At 38.5% G+C, this 19606-nt stretch overlaps 2 protein-coding genes across 4 annotated transcripts in view; one reads left to right on the top strand and one right to left on the bottom strand.

Annotated features, from left to right (window-relative positions):
- The window catches only part of znf536 (zinc finger protein 536), a 542639-nt gene extending 534326 nt beyond the window's left edge, over positions 1 to 8313 (top strand). For both annotated transcript variants that reach the window (XM_057853244.1, XM_057853236.1), the window contains exon 8: positions 5232 to 8313. In XM_057853244.1, coding sequence (XP_057709227.1) covers positions 5232 to 5365 — 134 coding nt within the window. In that variant the 3' untranslated portion in view covers positions 5366 to 8313. The remainder of the gene's footprint in view (positions 1 to 5231) is intronic.
- A 4474-nt stretch (positions 8314 to 12787) lies between these two features.
- On the bottom strand, positions 12788 to 19259 carry si:ch211-260e23.9 (uncharacterized protein LOC555795 homolog). Of its 2 annotated transcripts, none has more exons than XM_057851325.1 (5): positions 19096 to 19259; positions 18925 to 18998; positions 18154 to 18283; positions 16253 to 16400; positions 12788 to 14601 (listed from the first exon to the last, which is right to left on the bottom strand). In XM_057851325.1, exons 3-5 carry the CDS (start codon positions 18269 to 18271, stop codon positions 14367 to 14369), a joined length of 501 nt encoding a protein of 166 aa, XP_057707308.1. In that variant the 5' UTR covers positions 18272 to 18283; positions 18925 to 18998; positions 19096 to 19259; the 3' UTR covers positions 12788 to 14366. The 2 variants fall into 2 exon arrangements, with proteins under 2 accessions (XP_057707308.1, XP_057707307.1); XM_057851324.1 differs by having other exon boundaries at positions 12801 to 14601; positions 16253 to 16403.
- Positions 19260 to 19606: the final 347 nt, after the last annotated feature.

Below are 19606 nucleotides of genomic sequence, written 5' to 3'. Positions count from 1 at the left end.
GGGTGTGTTTGTCTAATAGGACGTGAGCCTAAAAGCAGAGCGAAGGAAGGCACACAACAATCCCGCTTTTCGCGCCGCTTGTTCTTCCTCCTTGGAGCGCTTTGAGGGACGGGGAGGGAGAATGTGGATTTTTCTCCTCTTTTGTGCGAATTACAGAGAGCGGCGGGCCCGTCTATAAACATCCTGTATTCATTAAAACCATCTAAAAATACGGTTGTTTTTTCGGGAGGGGAGCGAGCGCACGTAGCCTTGCACTCATATTTACATATTTATGACGGTTATATCAAGTGGCTTTAGCTTGAACCGAGCCTTTGACAAGAGAGGGGAAAAAAGTATGTGCCTTCAGTGTGACTCCAGGAAGTAGACTGCACCCGTTATTTGTCGTTATAGCAATACGCAAACTTTTATTGACCTCTCCTGGAAGTGAGACTTTTCAAGAGCCAGTAAGTGTGGGGGAAATGTACTGCATATGAAAACCTAACCAAAATTTGTCAGGTTTTTATAAACAAAAAAGTCTCAATGGACCTGAAAAGACAAAGAAATTCAGCTGTTTTGCTGTGTGTTAATTGTTTCTTGCTGATTTTATTCATGTAAAGCACGCTGAATTACCTGGCGTTTGTTCTTCTCCTCTTCTGTCTGCTTCCTTCCTTTCTGTCCCCATTAGACCCCTTCTTATTTGCTGCTGTCTCTTAATAAATTAAACATAATGAGTATTTCAAAGTCCCATGTGATAAACTAAAACTGTTCAGAACATAAGAACACTCAGATTCTTTTCTCTGTTTGGATCAATTATTTATCATCTAAAATATCGGGGAAAATGCGACAGTAACAAAAAAAATGAAGCGATAGGTATGAGGTAGATATCCGTGACCTATTTACAGACACTATTTTTTCATTGTGACTAGAGTTGTTCCGATCATGTTTCTTTCCTCCCGATCCGATCCCGATCATTCCCGATCATTTTTCCCGATCATATACATTTTGGCAATGCATTAAGAAAAAAAATGAATAAAACTTGGACGAATATATACATTCAACATACAGTACATAAGTACTGTATTTGTTTATTATGACAATAAATCCTCAAGATGGCATTTACATTATTAACATTCTTTCTGTGAGAGGGATCCACGGATAGAAAGACTTGTAATTCTTAGAGGGTAAATGTGACTTTGTATATTGTGACTAAATATTGCCATCTAGTGTATTTGTTGAGCTTTCAGTAAATGGTACTGCAGCCATTTAACTGTTCTGCCCAAATGCATGATGGGAAGTGCATCCATGACTGTGCGTAGTGGTACCAATTGATATATCTTCTCTGCGTTGGGAAATAACATAGGGTGTTAAGAAAAAGATCAATTACTACCTTTCTTCCCCACATTGCTTCCCACGATATTTCTAATCGTAGGGAGAGGGATTGTAAGGCTTTAGCCAACTAAAAAAAAGCTCCAAAGACTGCCAAAATTCACTCTACTCATTTTACGCTGCCTTTTAGCTCTATGCATAGATAAAACGGCGCCATTATAGATTGAACGCGACAATGCGTGAGTGGGTCGTGCAGCGCATGCCTTAATTGCGTTCAATATTTTAACATGATAAATTTTGAAAAAATTAATTACCGCCGTTAACGGGATAAATTTGATAACCCTACCTTAAGCCTAAACTAAAGACTCTGGATGAGAGTAACATATTATGTCTGCAACGTTAAATACAATTAGAAAACAAAATTTGATTTAAAAAAAATATATATATATTAAAAAAAGGCATGTCCAATATTCTTTTGCCGATTCCGATACTTTGAAAATGACATGATCGGACCCGATCGATCGGCTGACGTAATTTGTTTAAAAGTTTAAAATATGCGAGTGAATGGTTATATACAGTCGTTTTTCTTTTTAAACTAAATATTAGACATCAATCAATGATTCTAAGCTAAAAATGATAGACATTTCAAATAATCAATATAATTACTTACCTTCTTCTTATGGCTGGGTTGAAACAAAAGCTATCGCACTGCATCTGTAAACGGGGGTCTCCAGGGTAAAACGGACAAATTAGAAATAGTTTGGGGCTTAATGCACCATGAAACTGCTATGGCAGCATATAGACATATTGTTCTGTCAAACACGACAGTTCTTTTGGTTTAAAATACAGCAGTTTATCTTAAGGAGGGGTGCAAGAGCAGAAACTGCTTTTACAACCTTGTTTGTGTTTTCTGCCATATAGATGTATATATATATACATTATTTTTTAATCTAGCCCCGTTTACTCAGAAGCATGGTTAGACCTACAAAAAGCATGAAACTGCCATTTCTGGCATGTTTTTGCCATTTCCAGGCTTAAATTTGGGTCAATCCATCCACTTGCTTCTAAATTTGAGCCACGAACCATGTATTAAATTGTGAGCAACTTCTAATTTTGATGATTTTGTATAAAACACAAAATCCTCCCTAGTACAAAAGCTCATCGTATAAAATAATCATTTGAACCGGGTTTTGTGTCAATCGTTTAGCTTATTGGATCTCGTCTATTTTTGTAGCGTAAGAAGGAAAAAGGAATTAACCAAAACATTGATCAGTGTGCAAATGTATGCACATATATTTTGAATGAATCATATTATTAAATGCTTCATTTGGGGGGCGGAGGATGTGTCATCGGAAATTCCAATGTTCACATTGGGAAAAGTCTCCATATGACACTCAATCCAGCTTCCTAAATGCGGACGACGAGCTATTCGAGCATCTGTTCTTCCCGCCGTACCTCGGAGAGGCCTGGTTTTCTCGGGCGCGTTACCGCCGCCTCGCCGTTTATCCGTCCTGTTAAGCGTGACGCGGAAATTACGGAGGGATGCGTGCTAGGAGCTGCGCGGCCTCGGCCATATGCCGTCGCCATGCCTTTTCTCTCTTCCGAGGCCTCGTTCGGAGAGGCCCGCGCCGTACCGACAATCACCGCAGGCGGGAAAGTAGCGAGGCTGCTCGCATGATGAAATGAGAATGCCTGGTCTACATTGCGTGTCGCTCTTCTTTTTGTGCAGTTTTATCCAAAACGTAACCCTTGAATCCAGTAGGTGGCGTCTGCACGCCCAATCAGACCACAACAGATTGGCACACACTATTCAGAAAATATTGGGTGTCCAAACTACGACCCACGGGCCAACTGCGCTCTATTCGCTGCTGGCCTCCCACTTTAAGTGGATTGGATGTTGGATTTAGTAGTTTTTACATTACTGCAATGGCTTATTTACAAAAAAAAATCAATTCGGAAGCTAGGGCTAATCCAGAATGCGACTTTCAGAGCCCTTACAAATACAAAGAAACTGCAACATATCATTATTTATTAAAATCAAAATTGTATTTTGGAAATTTTGAAAATATTTTTTGTAACTGATTGGCTGCCATTGACAGCAATAGACATCCAATCCATTTGAAGTCGGTGGGTGGCGGCTAACGAACGTCTACTAGTTATAAATTCATTTTGTTTTTAGTAGATGTTATATTTCCAGGTCTTGACAAAAAAAATCAGTTAGGAAGGTGCAGTTAATTGATAAAGTCGATTCAATTCGCAGAGGGAGAGTTATTGGACGTTTATTATTGTCAATGGCAGCCAGTGAGTTAACTGCGACTCTAGTCAGGACAAGAGAGTCGGTTCCTACAACAAAACTGGCTTAGTATTCCCGGGATCAATTTTCCAGGCATGTGTTTGTATTTGTTTGCGGTGCGGTGCATCTGCCGCCCGAATGGAAAAATCGGGGCCAGATAGGAAAGTTGCCGTAAATGTGTAAAGTTGGCAGGTTGCTTGTGTAGGGAGGGAGGGAGCAGAGGAGCCGCTTAAATAAGGATCCAGGTGGCTCACTTAATGAAGAGTGAAAATCAAATATGGAGACTAATCTGGAGCTCGTTAAGGCAAGTTTCCGGGGCGGGAAATCAAAAAGTCTGTGTGTTTTTGTTGTAAAACTTAGGACATCCTTTTTTGTGTGATTCTGCCATATGAATTCATATCCTATTTCATTTTAATTTGATTTGTTTACCTAAAAACATACAACTCTGGAGTCGGCTTGTGTTTGTCTTCACTTGTTGTGTTGCACTGCCATCTGCTGGTCAAACTGGTTATGAACGCATGTTCTGCTTCGTTGAAAAAAGGCATTATAGACTATCATTTTTAATTGAACGTGATTAATATTTCAAGTGCTTCAATTGTCATATGTGGAAAAAAAATACAGAAAAATTGTTGGCATAAGACAAAAATTCTTTACTATTGGATTCAAAAACAAAGTTCGTTCAAAAGATAATGTAACCTGTATTTAAATATGTTAATCGAATCTAAGACAATTCATGATTTTAAGTAAACACTTCTTTTCACTTAACATTCATGGATTTTTCCTCCCTAAATATATTGTATATTTTTTATTTAAAAAAAAAAATTAGCACAGCAGTAGTAGTAGTAGTACTAGTACACTCAATATCAAAAGTTTTGAGACTCTTTCTCGTTAAGTTGAATTGTAAAATGTCTCTAACCGTATGACACCAGATGTCATAGTAGCAGTATGTTCTGGTTATTAAAAATAAATTTTAAAAATCTTTAACGGCAACTAAAAAAATTAAAAATGTGTTATTCATATCTTGTTTGGTTTTTTTTTGTTTTTTTTTTTTTTGTTTTCCAAACAAAATATGTGATTTTTTTTTTAACAGCATATATTGCATATGTGTAACATTAATTATTTATAGTCGTATTAGTAGTATGTTATTAATCATCAAGTAGACTGGCTAATATTTTTACTTAACATAGTTCATAGTTCAATTTTTCTTTCAAATGTTTTTTTTTTTATAATCATTAGTCGAATTTGATATGAATAGAATTTGTGGTGCATGCATGACAAAATAATGATTTTTTTTTTTTTTTCCTAAATGGTTTCTTAATTCAAAAACTTTTGAAAAGTTTTTAACCGCTTAATACATCAATTTAATGGGGAGACATTTGGAATGTCATTTGCATTATTTTAACGAATGAGACAGCTTGGGACGGATCCGAGTTGAAATCGCATATGATGATCACGGTTATTGTTCAGCGGCTCGCAAAGTCGTTAAAAAGTTGTCGCGGCGCGTTAGCGTCGTTTGACTCGCCTGGCTGCAACGGACTCGCGATGAAAAAGACGCAATTTTAAATCACAGTTTATCTTTTATTTGCCAGCGTGGCTTTGTCGGCTAACCGTCTGGTGTTGCGTGGTATTCTAGTGCCCGCCTGGATGTCGGAGGAGGAGGAGGAGGAGCAGCCGCTGACCCTCGACCCCGCCCTGAACCTGGACCAGGACCACCTCAACAGTGACCTCGACGAGCTGGCCGACCTGGACCGCGACGAGCAAAACTGAACCGAACGTCGAGGAAGGAAAACTTTATTTAAACGGACGCGCGCTCGTAAGACGGACCTAAAATTGAAAACACTTTTGTTTTGAAACTACCTGTGTGACGACGAGCACTTCCCGTCATCTTTCGGACAACTTTTTGGCTTTCCTTCCTTTTTTTTTTTCTCTCGAGTGTCTCTCCTGTATTCCGCAAAGCGAGACTTTGTATACTTGGAAATCTAAATATCGTACCCGGAATGTATTCTTCTGTAGATTAGCCACGTTAGCTGGCTAGCTAAACGGTTAGCGACGTTTCCGAGGCTGTCGTTAAATGGAAAAGAAAAAAAAAAAAACAAGATGCAAAGAACAAAAAACAAAAAAAACTGAGGAGGACTTTAATCTGTGTTTGTATGTTGGGTTTTTTCCATTTGCAATCAAAAAGTCACTGATTATTTTGTTGATTTGTTTTAGGATGGATTGAATTAACAATTAAAAAGCATTGGGATTGCCCTTATAAGTATATAAATCATAAAATATATATATCCAATATATACAGAACATTAAATTGGAAAATTAAATTAAAAATGAAGAATTTCTTTAAAATAAATAAAAGCTTTCTGGGTTAACTGCAGTTTCCTAATTGATTTTTTCTTGTCCTTAAAACCTGTAAATATACCATTTCAATCTACTAAAAACTTTGGAAATGTGTTTATCACAAATAGGCGTTCAATCTATATGAAAGTTCCTACATTATGTATATATGCCATTGCAATAATCCAATCTACTAAAAACTAAATGAGTTTATCACTGGTAGACGTCCAATCCATGTGAAGCGAGTTTGGACATCTATTTATGTCAATGGCACTCAATTCATTTCCTAGACAAATAATCAGTGACTTTTCCCCACTGCGTGTTTGGCAAGAACCGACAACGTGTGACTTTTTTCGATGATTGTGAACTGAACAAGGAGCACTTGAACTGCCCCAAGATGTACTTAACCCTTCCGCCCACATAGAGGCGCCCTTCCTCCTATTTTCGGTTGTTGTTTTTTTCTCAATGTACATAAAGAGATTTAGGGAGGACGTTCCCAAGGAGCGTCGTAAAAGAAAAGAAAAAAAAAAAGAAGAGGCGTTTATCAAGCCGACGTTCTTCTCTCTGGAAGAATTAAAAGAAAGAAAAAAAAAAAAAGCAAAACGAGGGTTTTTGTAAAATACCGCCAGCCGTCGTCGTTGCACAGTGTTGCTGAATACTACTGATGAGGAGGAGGAAGAGGAGGATGGCGATGCAAGAAAAAGAAGGACATGTTGTGTATAACCTTAGCTCGGACCAAGCCGCGTTAGCTATGCTTAGACTCTTAGGACGTACGCTTTGGGTTCTCTCCTCTCATTTTTAAATAGATATATAATACACTGCTCACATAAAAGTCGGCGTATGGGCTTTTGCCGTGAACTTTCGGGATGACCCTAAAAGCGGCTTCGTTTGGTCGACGGATAAGTTTTCAAGTCCAACTGTTGAAGGGATTTTGCACGACAAGACGAGAAGCGCAAATGCCAACTTTGACAATGTTTCACCTTTGAATGTCAGTAAGTTTATTACTAGTAGACGTCCACTCCATTTGACGTGGAAGGGCTCAAACGTCGATGGCAGCCATTGATTTCAGCTGTGTCTGACCAAGGCCTGTTAGCAATTGCTTTATATTTTCAACTTAGAATGCAGTACTTTCGTATTAATTAAAAAAAACATTTTGTTTTGAAATATTTTTTCCAAAAAAACTTTAGCGATACCACACAGTCGGTCGTCGGAATCGAGAGCCAAAACAACGGTATCCACTCGGGTTATTCTTTTCCCTTAAAAATTTCTGACTTTTCTTGGCAAAAAAAAAATAAATGTAAATGAAAACAAATCTTGTCACTCAAAACACACAAAAAACTTTTCTCAAACATATCCTGACCAAATTTTTAAATTATCCCAGAAAAATCTCCCTAGAAAAAAAACCTAACACTTTATTTTGAATGCTTCTTATAAGAGTGTCACAGTTTTGCTCAATTAGATTTACTCGATTAACTTTTTGAGGAAAAATCTACTTCAAAGTGTAGTTGTACCATGCGATACTTGAGTAGATTTCTGAAGAAGAAACGCTTCACTTACCCCGCTACTTTAGATTTTTCCGCTTTTGAATTTATTTTTGCCAGCACGGTGGCCCTAGCAGTTTCTCCAACAAGACGTCGCAGCAATAATCGACAACACCGTCACATGACCGCGCGCAAGCTTGCAGTCGTAACTCCTACGATCACGCCGGCCCGTTCGAGACGACGTGACTCAAAGCGCGGATTTCAAACTCTAGCTTACAAGTTTCTATTTGGCACCGATAGACGATTGAAAAGCGGAGACGTGATAGATTTTAATTTCATGGTAGGAATTGCTCTTTGCACGGGTGATCTTTCTCGATTTGTCGTCAAAATTCAATGATTTTTGTTCATTTCTCTTCCCTAATATGGTCACGTAATAGGTAACAGTACAGTCTGATAATAACAGTTCATTTAGATGACATGCTGAGAAAACGAAATATACAACCATTGTTGAAACAAAATCTGCTATTGCAAGCAGTTATTCATGACTTGGGTATTCTTTTCAGTCAATACATACCATTTGCATTCCAGTCCATTTTTTGGATGACTACTTTGACTTGAGTAATATTATTTTGAAGAAACGCTACTCTTACTTTGAGTCCAGTTTTTGGCTACTCTACACCTAACACAAGCCACCAAAAAAAGAATCATAATAATAAATGCCTATTTGTTAGAAATATTTGTTTTATTCTTAAAGGGGGGGGATCCTGCAAATTTGAAGCGTCTTGAGAAATAAAATGAATATTTCAATTTAAAAAAATAATACTTTTTTTGTTAAATAATTAAAATGTTGAATGATAAGGAAACTTAATGAAGCTGTTGAACTTTTTTTTTTTTTTGGGGGGGGGGGGGGGGATAAATGTGTCTTCTCCCACAAATAAAATCAATGAAAAATTCAAATCTGAACAAAAAAAGCTTTGTCAATACGCAACGCGATATTACGAGAAAAATGTTACTACATTTTACGTGGTATTACTAAATCGTAACGTTACGAGAAGAAAATCGTAGTACAGTATTACGTTACATAATATGTACAGATGCAGTCCGGTTCAATTAGCCAAACTAGCTAAATATGACATAATGTTATCTTACCTCTGTAGGGAGCAATGAGGAAGTATTAGTTTAAATCCTTGTATTGATTATGATTTGATGTAAATGTGCCAAAAGATGAAAGATTTCCTTATTTGTGAAATGGATTGCCTCACCAGTTGCAACTCATTTTATCATTCATTTTAACATTTCATCAGTTCATTTTAACAGAAGTGGCAAAGTCATTTAGCTAATTTAGCTGCACTGCATCCTTAACGTAAAGCTATGTCATATAAGGACATAATACTGTGACTAACTAATTTATATTAAGGACTTTATTCTCATATTATTGTGACTTTAATTTCGCAATATTACGTAAAATGATCTAACGTTTCAACTTTTTCCTCATAATATGACATAGGCTAGCTATGTTGCATTTTACTTGTAGTACATAGCATTACAACTTTAATCAGGTCATGTGACGTTTCTCACAACGTTAATCTGGTAATAAATATTACAATGTATGACTTTCCTCTCATGTAAAACTCCAACTTTATTCTTGTAATCCTATTGCTTTGTGTTGCCCTAATACAGCGGTCTCAAACCGACTCCACAAAGGGCCGCAGTGGGTCCTGGTTTTTGTTCCAACAGATCCAGCACAAACAGTTCAACCAATGAGGTTTCTACTAACATAAGCAGCACCTGATTGCAATCAACTGATTACACTTGTAAGAAACCAGATTGGTGAAAAGGTATTTGTCTCGTTTGGTTGGAATGAAATCCAGTACCCCCTGCGGCCCTTTGAGGACCGGTTTGAGACCACTGCCCTAATACTTCATCATACATACAACCTTTGCTGACGATTAAGGCCAATTTAATCAATAAACTCCATTTGCCTTTTTCATATTTAAAGTTTTTAAAACGTACTTCTTTTTCAGTCTGGGAAAATTTCAATAGTTGGACATTGAAAACTTGGCTGACGGTAAATCGACGATCAAAGCGGGAAATCCCGATACTCGGTCTCCGCCCGCCAAGAAAAAAAGATGACAATCGTCTCCCGTGCTGCGAAACGTACAAAAAAACAGGCCGAGGAGGAGGACCTTTCCACCTTTTCTTCGAGCGTTCCCGGAAGTATTTTGCACTGTGATATTATAACGACGATTCCGAACGACGATTCCAAACGCGACACTAGCTAACTAACGAAACTTTGGGTTGTGTGTTTGTGCGTCCCCTTGGCATCGTGAAATGTTTGTTTTTTTTCCTGGTTTTTATGTGAAAAGAAGGATTCTAACGCGCTCATGTACAGACCCCGATATTAGAAGAATGATAATAATCTTGGTCCCGCCCGCCCGAGACTTTAGTTGGATCTATACTCGATGTGGCTTTTGACTTTTTCTTTGGACTTCCTCGGGCCCGCCGCCGACTTTTCCGGCGGGAGGAGTCGCGACGGCGGGTTCCAAGTGGTGTCTCGTGTTTGGCTGTATCCTCATGGCAGATGCTTCGTTTTGTAACTACTGAACTGTACTTATAAGAAAAATAAAATGTATTCCAACTAAAAAGGCGTGATGTGATCGTGTTTCGGTGCCGTTGTTGGAGTCAAATTAGCCTCTCCCGGTCCAAATGATTTCCGGGTCACTTCCTGTACATTTTGGCATCAATGACAGCCAGTGAGTTCAACTGGAGAAATGGCAAATCTTTCAGTACCATTGACAGCGCTAGACGCCCAATCCATTTGGAACGGGAGGGGCGAATGAACTCATGTTCAGGATTCACGAGCAGTTCCTACTATCAATGAATTGGACGATTTAAGAACATTTTCAGATAACATGTTTATTCATTTACTGTATTCTAAGGCTGCAGCTATCAATTATTTTAGTAGTCAATTAATCAAGTGGTTAGTTTGAATAATTGAGTCATCGGCTTAGGAACATTTAATGTGTTGCAGAATCAATTCTAGGAGATGTAAAGGCTTGCTAAGATTGTACTTTCAAAAGAGCATGAAATGCAAAGATAGAATTTCTTCAAACTATACAGAAGTGCAGTTTCATTTAAAAAAAAAAAAAAAATACTAGCTTGCCTTCAAACGGCATAAATAAATGGGTATCTAAGTACAACAAAAGAACAATTAGCTCACTTGCAGAAAAAAAGTCCGCTAGCTCAAATGCTATAAAATGCTAACGTTATTTTACAATGCTCTAAAAAATCACCTTCCCACAAAAAAAAAGCAAAATATACCTAAGAACTAAAATACAAATGCATTAAAAAAAAAAAAACATTTTAGTTCAAACAAAAGCTTACCTTATGTTGGTCTTAACCAGCAGCAGCTGGATTCAGCCATGTTAAACGAGTTATGTCATATTCACTGTTGCCACTAGACGTCAGTGTATCCACCCAAATCAATGAAATTAAATGCAAACACTTTTAAAAGAGCATTAAATGCGTATACAAAATAAAATTCCCTGCCTGTTTCTTCAAACTTTACAGAATTGCACCTTCATTTAAAAATAAAATACGAGCTTGACTTCAAACGGCATAAATAAATGGGTATCTAAGTACAACAAAAGAACAATTAGCTCTCTTGCAGAGAAAAAGTCTGCTAGCTCAAATGCTATAAAATGCTAACGTTATTTTACAATGCTCTAAAAAAAATCACCTTCCCACAAAAAAAGCTAAATATACCTAAGAACTAAAACACAAATGCATTAAAAAAAAAACATATTAGTTCAACCAAAAGCTTACCTTATCTTGGTCTAAACCGGTAGCAGCTGGATTCAGCCATGTCAAACGAGTTACAGTTGTGGTCAAAAGTTTACATACGCTTGTGAAGAACATAATGTCATGGCTCTCTTGAGTTTCCAGTTATTTCCACAACTCTGATTTTTCTCTGATAGAGTGATTGGAACAGATACTTCTTTGTCACAAAAAACATTCATGAAGTTTGGTTCTTTTATGACTTTATTATGGGTGAACAGAAAAAGTGATCAAATCTGCTGGCTCAAAAATATACATACATGGATCTGAAAAAGCGAATCATTGACTTGAACAAGTCAGGAAAGTCACTTGGAGCCATTTCAAAGCAGCTGCAGGTCCCAAGAGCCACAGTGCAAGCAATTATTTGTAAGTATAAAGTGCATGGCACTGTTTTGTCACTGCCACGATCAGGAAGAAAACGCAAGCTATCACCTGCTGCTGAGAGAAAATTGGTCAGGAGGGTGAAGATTCAACCGAGAATCACCAAAAAGCAGATCTGCCAAGAGTTAGAAGCTGCTGGAACACAGGTGTCAGTGTCCACAGTCAAGCGCGTTTTGCATCTCCATGGACTGAGAGGCTGCCGTGCAAGAAGGAAGCCCTTGCTCCAAAAGCGGCACCTTAAGGCTCGACTGAAGTTTGCTGCTGATCACATGGACAAAGATAAGACCTTCTGGAGGAAAGTTCTGTGGTCAGACGAAACAAAAATCCAGCTGTTTGGCCACAATGCCCAGCAATATGTTTGGAGGAGAAAAGGTGAGGCCTTTAACCTCAAGTACACCATGCCTACCGTCAAGCACGGTGGTGGTAGTATTATGCTGTGGGGCTGTTTTGCTACCAATGGAACTGATGCTTTACAGAGAGTAAATGGGCTAATGAAGAAGGAGGATTACCTTCAAATTCTTCAAGATAACCTAACGTCATCAGCCCGAAGATTGGGTCTTGGGTGCAGTTGGGTGTTCCAACAGGCAATGACCCTAAATACACATTAAAAGTGGTAATGGAATGGCTAAATCAGGCTAGAATTAAGGTTTTCGAATGGCCTTCCCAAAGTCCTGACTTAAACCCCATTGAGAACTTGTGGACAATGCTGAAGAAAGAAGTCCATGTCAGAAAGCCATCAAATTTAACTGAACTGCACCAATTCTGTCAAGAGGAGTGGTCAAAGATTCAACCAGAAGCTTGCCAGAAGCTTATGGATGGCTACCAAAAGCGCCTAATTGAAGTGAAAATGGCCAAGGGACATGTTACCAAATATTAGCGCTGCTGTATGTATATTTTTTGACCCAGCAGATTTGATCACTTTTTTCTGTTCACCCATAATAAAGTCATAAAAGAACCAAACTTCATGAATGTTTTTTGTGACAAAGAAGTATCTGTTCCAATCACTCTATCAGAGAAAAATCAGAGTTGTAGAAATAACTGGAAACTCAAGAGAGCCATGACATTATGTTCTTCACAAGTGTATGTAAACTTTTGACCACAACTGTATGTCATATTTACTGTTGCCACTAGACGTCAGTGTATCCACCCAAATCAATAAAATTAAATACAGCATTAAAAGCGTACACAAAATAAAATTCCCCGACTGTTTCTTCAAACTTTACAGAATTGCGCCTTCATTTAAAAATAAAATACCTGAGCTTTGCTTCAAACAGCTTAAAAAAAAAAAAAATCAATGAGGATCTAAGTACTACAAAACAACAATTGGCTAATTTGCAGAGCAAAAATCCGCTTGCTCAAATGCTATAAAATTATGTTATTTTACAATGGTCTTAACAAAACATTAATTAGTTCCCACACACGAAAAAAAAAGAACGGCTAAATATACCTAAGAACTAAATTACAAATGCATGTTTTAAAAAAAACATCTTAGCTCAAACAAAAGCTTACCTTATGTTGGTCTTAACAGAGAGGAGCTGGATTCAGCCATGTTTAATGTCATATTCATTGTTGCCACTAGAGGGCAATGTATTCCCCCCCACCCCCAAATCAATTAAACTAAATGCAAACACTTTTAGAAGAGCATTAAATGCGTACACAAAATAAAATTTCCCGACTGTTTCTTCGAACTTTACAGAATTGCGCCTTCATTTAAAAATAAAATACCTGAGCTTTGCTTTAAACAGCATTAAAAAATAATCAATGAGGATCTAAGTACGACAAAACAACAATTGGCTAATTTGCAGAGCAAAAATCCGCTAGCTCAAATGCTATAGAATTATGTTATTTTACAATGGTCTTAACCAAACATTCACTAGTTCCCACAAAAAAAAAAGAACGGCTAAATATACCTAAGAACTAAATTACAAATTCATTAAAAAAAAAAAAAAAACAACATATTAGCTCAAACAAAAGCTTACCTTATGTTGTTCTTAACAGAGAGGAGCTGGATTCAGCCATGTTTAATGTCATATTCATTGTTGCCACTAGAGGGCAATGTATTCCCAAATCAATAAAACTAAATGCAAACACTTTCAAAACAAACCATTAAAACCCCACTCTAAAAATCCACGAATACTCGAAGCAGCAAAATTTGATTCGAAGCTTTTTACCTAATCGAATTACTGGAGTTAATCGATTCATCATTGCAGCGCTAATTCATTCATTTTCCATGCCGCTTCTCGTCACCAGGGTCGCGGAGGTGCTGGAGGAGCCTATCCCAGCTAACTACGGACACGAGGCGGGATACACCCAGCCAATGGCAGGGTACAATGAAACAACCATTCACGCACACACTGATACCTACGGACAATTAAAAAAACAAAAACAAACAGACAACACATGCGTGTTCAATCACGCATCTTTTTGGGAAGTCAAGTCCCTTGGAGAAAATCCACGCAGGCTCGGTGAGAACATGCAAACACTACAAAGGAACCCGGAATTGAAGCCTTGCTCGCAGAACTGTGAGGCGGACGTGCTAACCCCTCGGCCACATGTTCAAAATATGAAATCTGGACTTGAAGTTATGAAATGAGATTTATTTGATTTTTTTGCACATTTTATTATACATTAAAAAAGCTTGTATTTACACATCAAACGTGTGAGTAACATCCAAGAGTCACGACAAACATTTTTTTTAGCATGTCATACTTTTCACAAAGTGTACAAGAAAAGAAGTCTCAGTAGTTGTAGAGACGCTGGCTGGGCTGCTTGACGTGGCGTTCGGCGGGCGGCGAGCGGCGCGCTTTCGCCGTCAAGTTCTGCCTGAGCAAAGCGCCGCGGCTCAGCTTCTTGCGCTCGACCGCCGCCCTGCCGCAAAAGAGGACTTCGGAGGGCAGGGGGACGCCCCACGCCGCCAGACGCCAGGAAACGCGTCGACGCGAGGGCGCCGAAGATGACGGCGAATTCACGGGCCTGGAAGGACACGCCGTGGCGAGAAAATTTTCAATCTACCGCAATAGGCAAACACGTACAAGGTTAGAAAAGCCACTCTAATGATTTTTTTTTTTTAATTATAAATATTTCAAGATTTTTTTTCCTCGTGGTATTTTGAAAGATGAGATCTGCCGCAAATATTTTGACAGTCGATTAATCGCCGATTATTTTTGCGACTCGTTGGCGAATCGGCTCCTGCAGAAATCAGTTATTTTCCGTTACGCAACTCTGGAATATTGCTGACTACGGCAGGCCAGAGCTTCAAATATGGCGCCTCGTGTAGTTGCTACTTTGCACCAAAAGATGGCAGATGTGTGCCTACTTTTGCTGCACAGTAAGCATTTTCTATCGCTTTTTTTTGAAGGATGGATCTGTGTCCAAAATATGACGTATCATTTTAAAATCACTCGCTGTATTATTTCATAGCGCCTTTAAAGTCTACCCCGCCCAACTATTTTTTTTGTAAATTTGATGTTTTGTTTAAGCATGAAGAAGTATAGGGTTACGACATATTCAACTAATGTGACTTTGACTTTACCATGTCGGAGTCTCGTCCACCATTTTGTCTCCAGTCGTTTTTGTTGATTTTTTTTTTTTCAACACTCGCTTAAACAGTACCTTATTGTACCTCACTGTATCTTATTTTTACTTGATTAATACGATGTGTTCTGTCCTCACTAAACTTGAAGCTGTTGAGCTTTACAGACATTAAACAATTGTGCTTTTTGAAGCTTTTGACTCGCTGCACTTTTGACAATTTGTAAGGCTGTAACACTTACGTTCAAAACGACACACATTTTAACAATAAAACACTTGACAGAAAACAACTGGTGTTCCAACATCGATCTAGTCTGATCAATATGCAAATTTAGTCAATTAAATGAGCCTAATTTGCCTAACTAAAGTCCGCTAGTTTAAATGCTACGAATGCTATCGTATTTACAATTCTCATAGCGAATCGCTCACACGTAACTCCACAAACTGTTGCTCAAAACCTAATTACAAATGCATATATTAGCTGAAACAACTTACAGACGTCTGCTTCTCAGTCATATAAAGCGACAGTCCAGCCAGACCCAACGCTGCCACCAGAGAGCAGTGTATACGCCATCATTAAACAAAATACAACACTTTTTGGATAGTTATTTTGAGATTTAGAGGTAGTTCAAGGGTTCATTCCAATTTAAGAACAGAACTCGTTCATAACCTGGGGACTACCTGTAAGTTGTTTCGAGGAGTTTCACTTTTATTTTGGGGGGAAAAGAGCTCAATTCTGAGTATATCTGGAAAAAAATAACTTATTGGCAGCAAAGGACAGTGACAGATTAAAGTGGGAGGCTGGCAGCGAATGAATGATGAATTCATTTACATTCAAAGTAGAACGATGAAAAGATTGGACATCTATTAGCACCAGTGGCAGCCAGCAAGTTCATTTGAGTGGTTTCCTTTGCCAAAATGAAACCAGCAAAGCTTATTCCATGAGCGCAGCAATCTGGATGAGCTGCAGCTTCCTGGTTGATTTCTTGTTAAAAAACCATCCTCCCACTTTAAAAAGAAAGGACATCTAGCAAAAGGCTGATTGGACATCTGTCATTGCAAATCGCAGAAGAGTGAGTACGAAACGGTTCACCTGGGAGAAAGGTTTTCCTCCTCTTCATCTGAACCTTCTCGCTCATCTTCTGCTCCTCGGCTCATCTGATAAACGGACATGCTAGGGTGCTCTATCAGGAGGTTCTCAAGGGGGTCCGCCGCCTCCTCGGGGGACAAAAGGGGACCGGCTTCTGACCACAACAACAATGTACTCACGTCAAAAATATATATTTGTGTGTATATTTTGTGTATCTAACGTATGCTGTGTTTGTGTACTTATCTTCCGTGTGTGTGTTTAATGCAGTGGTGTCCAAACTATGGCCCGCAATAGCAGCCAATGACTTGATTCTTCAAAATAAAAAGAAATACATTCTATCTTTTTTTAATCTTTTTTTTACCCAATTACAATCCCCCGAAAATGACGTGACCGATTTCTGCTCACGGCATCGGATCGGGGACATGTTCTGTATTTCGGATCTCAAAACGGCCTCGTACAAGGGAAAAAAAGTTTGGACACCCTTGCTGTAATGTATTACGCTATATCTATTGTGTTAGTCTATGTACAATGACATTAAAAGGTTTGTATAGAATTTTCAAGATTTTTTTAATAGATTATTGGTTGTTTAGACCAGTTGTTTAAATGAAGTACTGTATAATCAAATCAATATATTGTGTGTATACAATGTTTGCGTGCAGTTTTGCGTGTGTGTATATTTGTGTGTAGATTGGATATGGCGGAAAACACTCAGGTGACTTGAAGTTCCGCTCTGAGACCCCCAATTTGGCCAAATTTCAAAATTGTCCTATATGCATGTGTGATACATCATTGGAAAGTTTCAAATCTCAATTTTCTGGGGAAAGAAGAAAGAAGAAATGTTGAACAGGAGAGCTTTTTTTTTTTAAAATAAATTAATCAATTTTAAACAGCAAAACTCGAACTGGAGGTGAGAGCACACGAGAGCATAATTAAAGACGCCATGATTTTAAACGAGATATTATGGCGTACTTACCTCTTTCCGATCAAAAAACCCATGTAGCATGTACCACTGAGTGTCAAGACACAGCTGTGAATAGCCACAGTCGGATTTTATGGGTGAAACATGGTCATATAACAAGGGTTGCGATGCAGAAATTGCAGACATCAAGCAGTAATCAAGATTTTCATTTTTGTATATTTACCCGTTTAAACTTTTGTTTTCAATTTTTCTTTGTTTGGATCGATTATTTATCAGCTAAAATATTGGGGAAAATCCGAAAGTAACAAAAAAAATACAATTGAGCGATAGTTATGAGGTAGACATCCGTGACCTATTTACAGACATTATTTTTTTCATTGTGTCATAATTTGTTTAAAAGTTTAAAATATGCGAGTGAATAATTTTTTTAAGTTGTTTTTTTTTTTGTTTTGTTTTTTTTGAATGAAATATTCGACAGACATGACATTTTGAATAATAAATACGATTACATACCTTCTTTTTATGGTTAGGTTGAAACAAAAGCGGTTGCACGACATCTGTAAACGGGGGTTCCCAGGGTAAAACGGACAAATTAAAAATACTTCGGGGGCCTAATGTGCCATGAATCTGCTATGGCAGCATATTGACATATTGGTCTATCAAACGCAACATTTCTTTTGGCTTAAAATACAGCAGTTTATTTTAAAGAAGGGTGCAAGAGCAGAAACTGCTTTTCCAGTTTTGTCTGTTTTCCGCCATATATTTTTACCTACTGCTTGATGTGTGTGCTTATCTTATCTCAGTCTATTGGGTGAGCTTGTACATTGTGGCTATTGTTTGTTTGTGTGCGTTTATTGAGTTGTGTGCTGATTTCTAACGTGTATCTCTGTGTACTTGTTTTCTATGTCGTTTGTGTTCACTCTGGTTCGTGTTTGCGTCGCCTGCGTGCGAATGTGCGTGCCCGTGAGCGTGCCGCGTTTCCCACCGGGCATCCTGACGATGACCCAGCCACCCTCCTCAAACTCCAGCGGCTCGTCTAGCGCGTCGCCCGTCTCGTCGGGTCGGCCGCCGCCCAGCAGCTGAGAAATGATCCTGCCGATCATCGTCGTGGAAAACTGCGTGAAATGAAATATAATCATTGTGATCATTTATGAGAGGTGTAAAGACACAAAATTGAGCTTTTGACTTTTTTTCCCACAATCAAATCAAGAGTTTGAAGCAATATTTATGGTGTATGTGGGACTGGAGCCCTGCTTTGAAAAGCATCTCCATAACAAGAAAGACTTTTGTCTCCCTCTTGTGGCCGCCACCGCACACGGCGCCTGTCAGGAGTTCCCAACGTTTTGACGTATTACGTCACAGTGATTTATAGATGTACAGCATACGTGACCTCACGTTACACCCCCGACCCCACAAAAAATATCCCACAGAGGACACACATACCTCAAAGCAACTACATTGACAAACATTATACAACAAACACATCAAATTCCATTATTGTCATCACACCCAGTGAAACTAACGCGTCTCCCACCACCTCATTTTATACAAATCTCGAAAGAGTTGATAACATTAGATGACGCCATACACGAGGGGTTTTTTTTTTCTTTCTTTTTTTTAAGTCAAAATAATCGAGGGGAAAAAACTGCAACTGTGAGCAAGCGTATCCAAGGCGTATTAGCTTGCAATTTAAGCCTGCGTTATTTGGCCACCATAATTTAGGACTTGAGACTAAATACTTAGACTTAGTACTTACTTAGTACTTAAGAGAGCGATGTATTATCTGGCCACTGTGAGTTCCCTCCGTTAGACTAGTTTGGGCAACAACAGCTGAAGTGACGTCACGGCAGAGGACAAAAGACAAAGAACGATATGTTAAAAGGTTGTCAAGTTTCTCCTCAAAGATAGCAAGCGTGTTTTAACTCACCCGAACGTGTCAAAAATAAATATTCTCCTTGTTGTTGTTCGGGGCGCGGTCGTCGAGCTTAGTTGATGCTGCAGATTTGTTTTGATCGCGGACTTGTTGTTTACCCAAAGAGTCCGCCCGCTTTGCCTGACGTCATCAAGAACCGCCCCAAAAGATTGGGAGGAGTGAGCGGTGTCAGTCGTCTTGGAGCTGGGAAAAAGAAGACGTTTCTGATAATTGTTTTTTTTAGAATTTAAAAATATATATATTTATATATATATTTAAGGGTTGGGCTTATGGGTTTATGTTTTTGTCCATCCCTTTCTGGGACAGATGTCGCTGATCCTTAATGGGTCAAAAACTAAACTAAAACTAAATATCAGTGGTGGAATGTTTGTTACTGACCTTAAGTACATTTTCTGTGTATCTGTACTTTACTGGAGTACAAATACGGAGTGGTACTTTTTACTTTTACAGCCCGTATCTATACTTTTTACTCGCTACTCATCAAATTGTCACCTGCGTAACACGT

This window comes from Corythoichthys intestinalis, chromosome 1, assembly GCF_030265065.1.
Source record: "Corythoichthys intestinalis isolate RoL2023-P3 chromosome 1, ASM3026506v1, whole genome shotgun sequence".
NCBI lineage: Eukaryota > Metazoa > Chordata > Actinopteri > Syngnathiformes > Syngnathidae > Corythoichthys > Corythoichthys intestinalis.
This window is presented reverse-complemented; position numbering and strand designations above follow the sequence as displayed.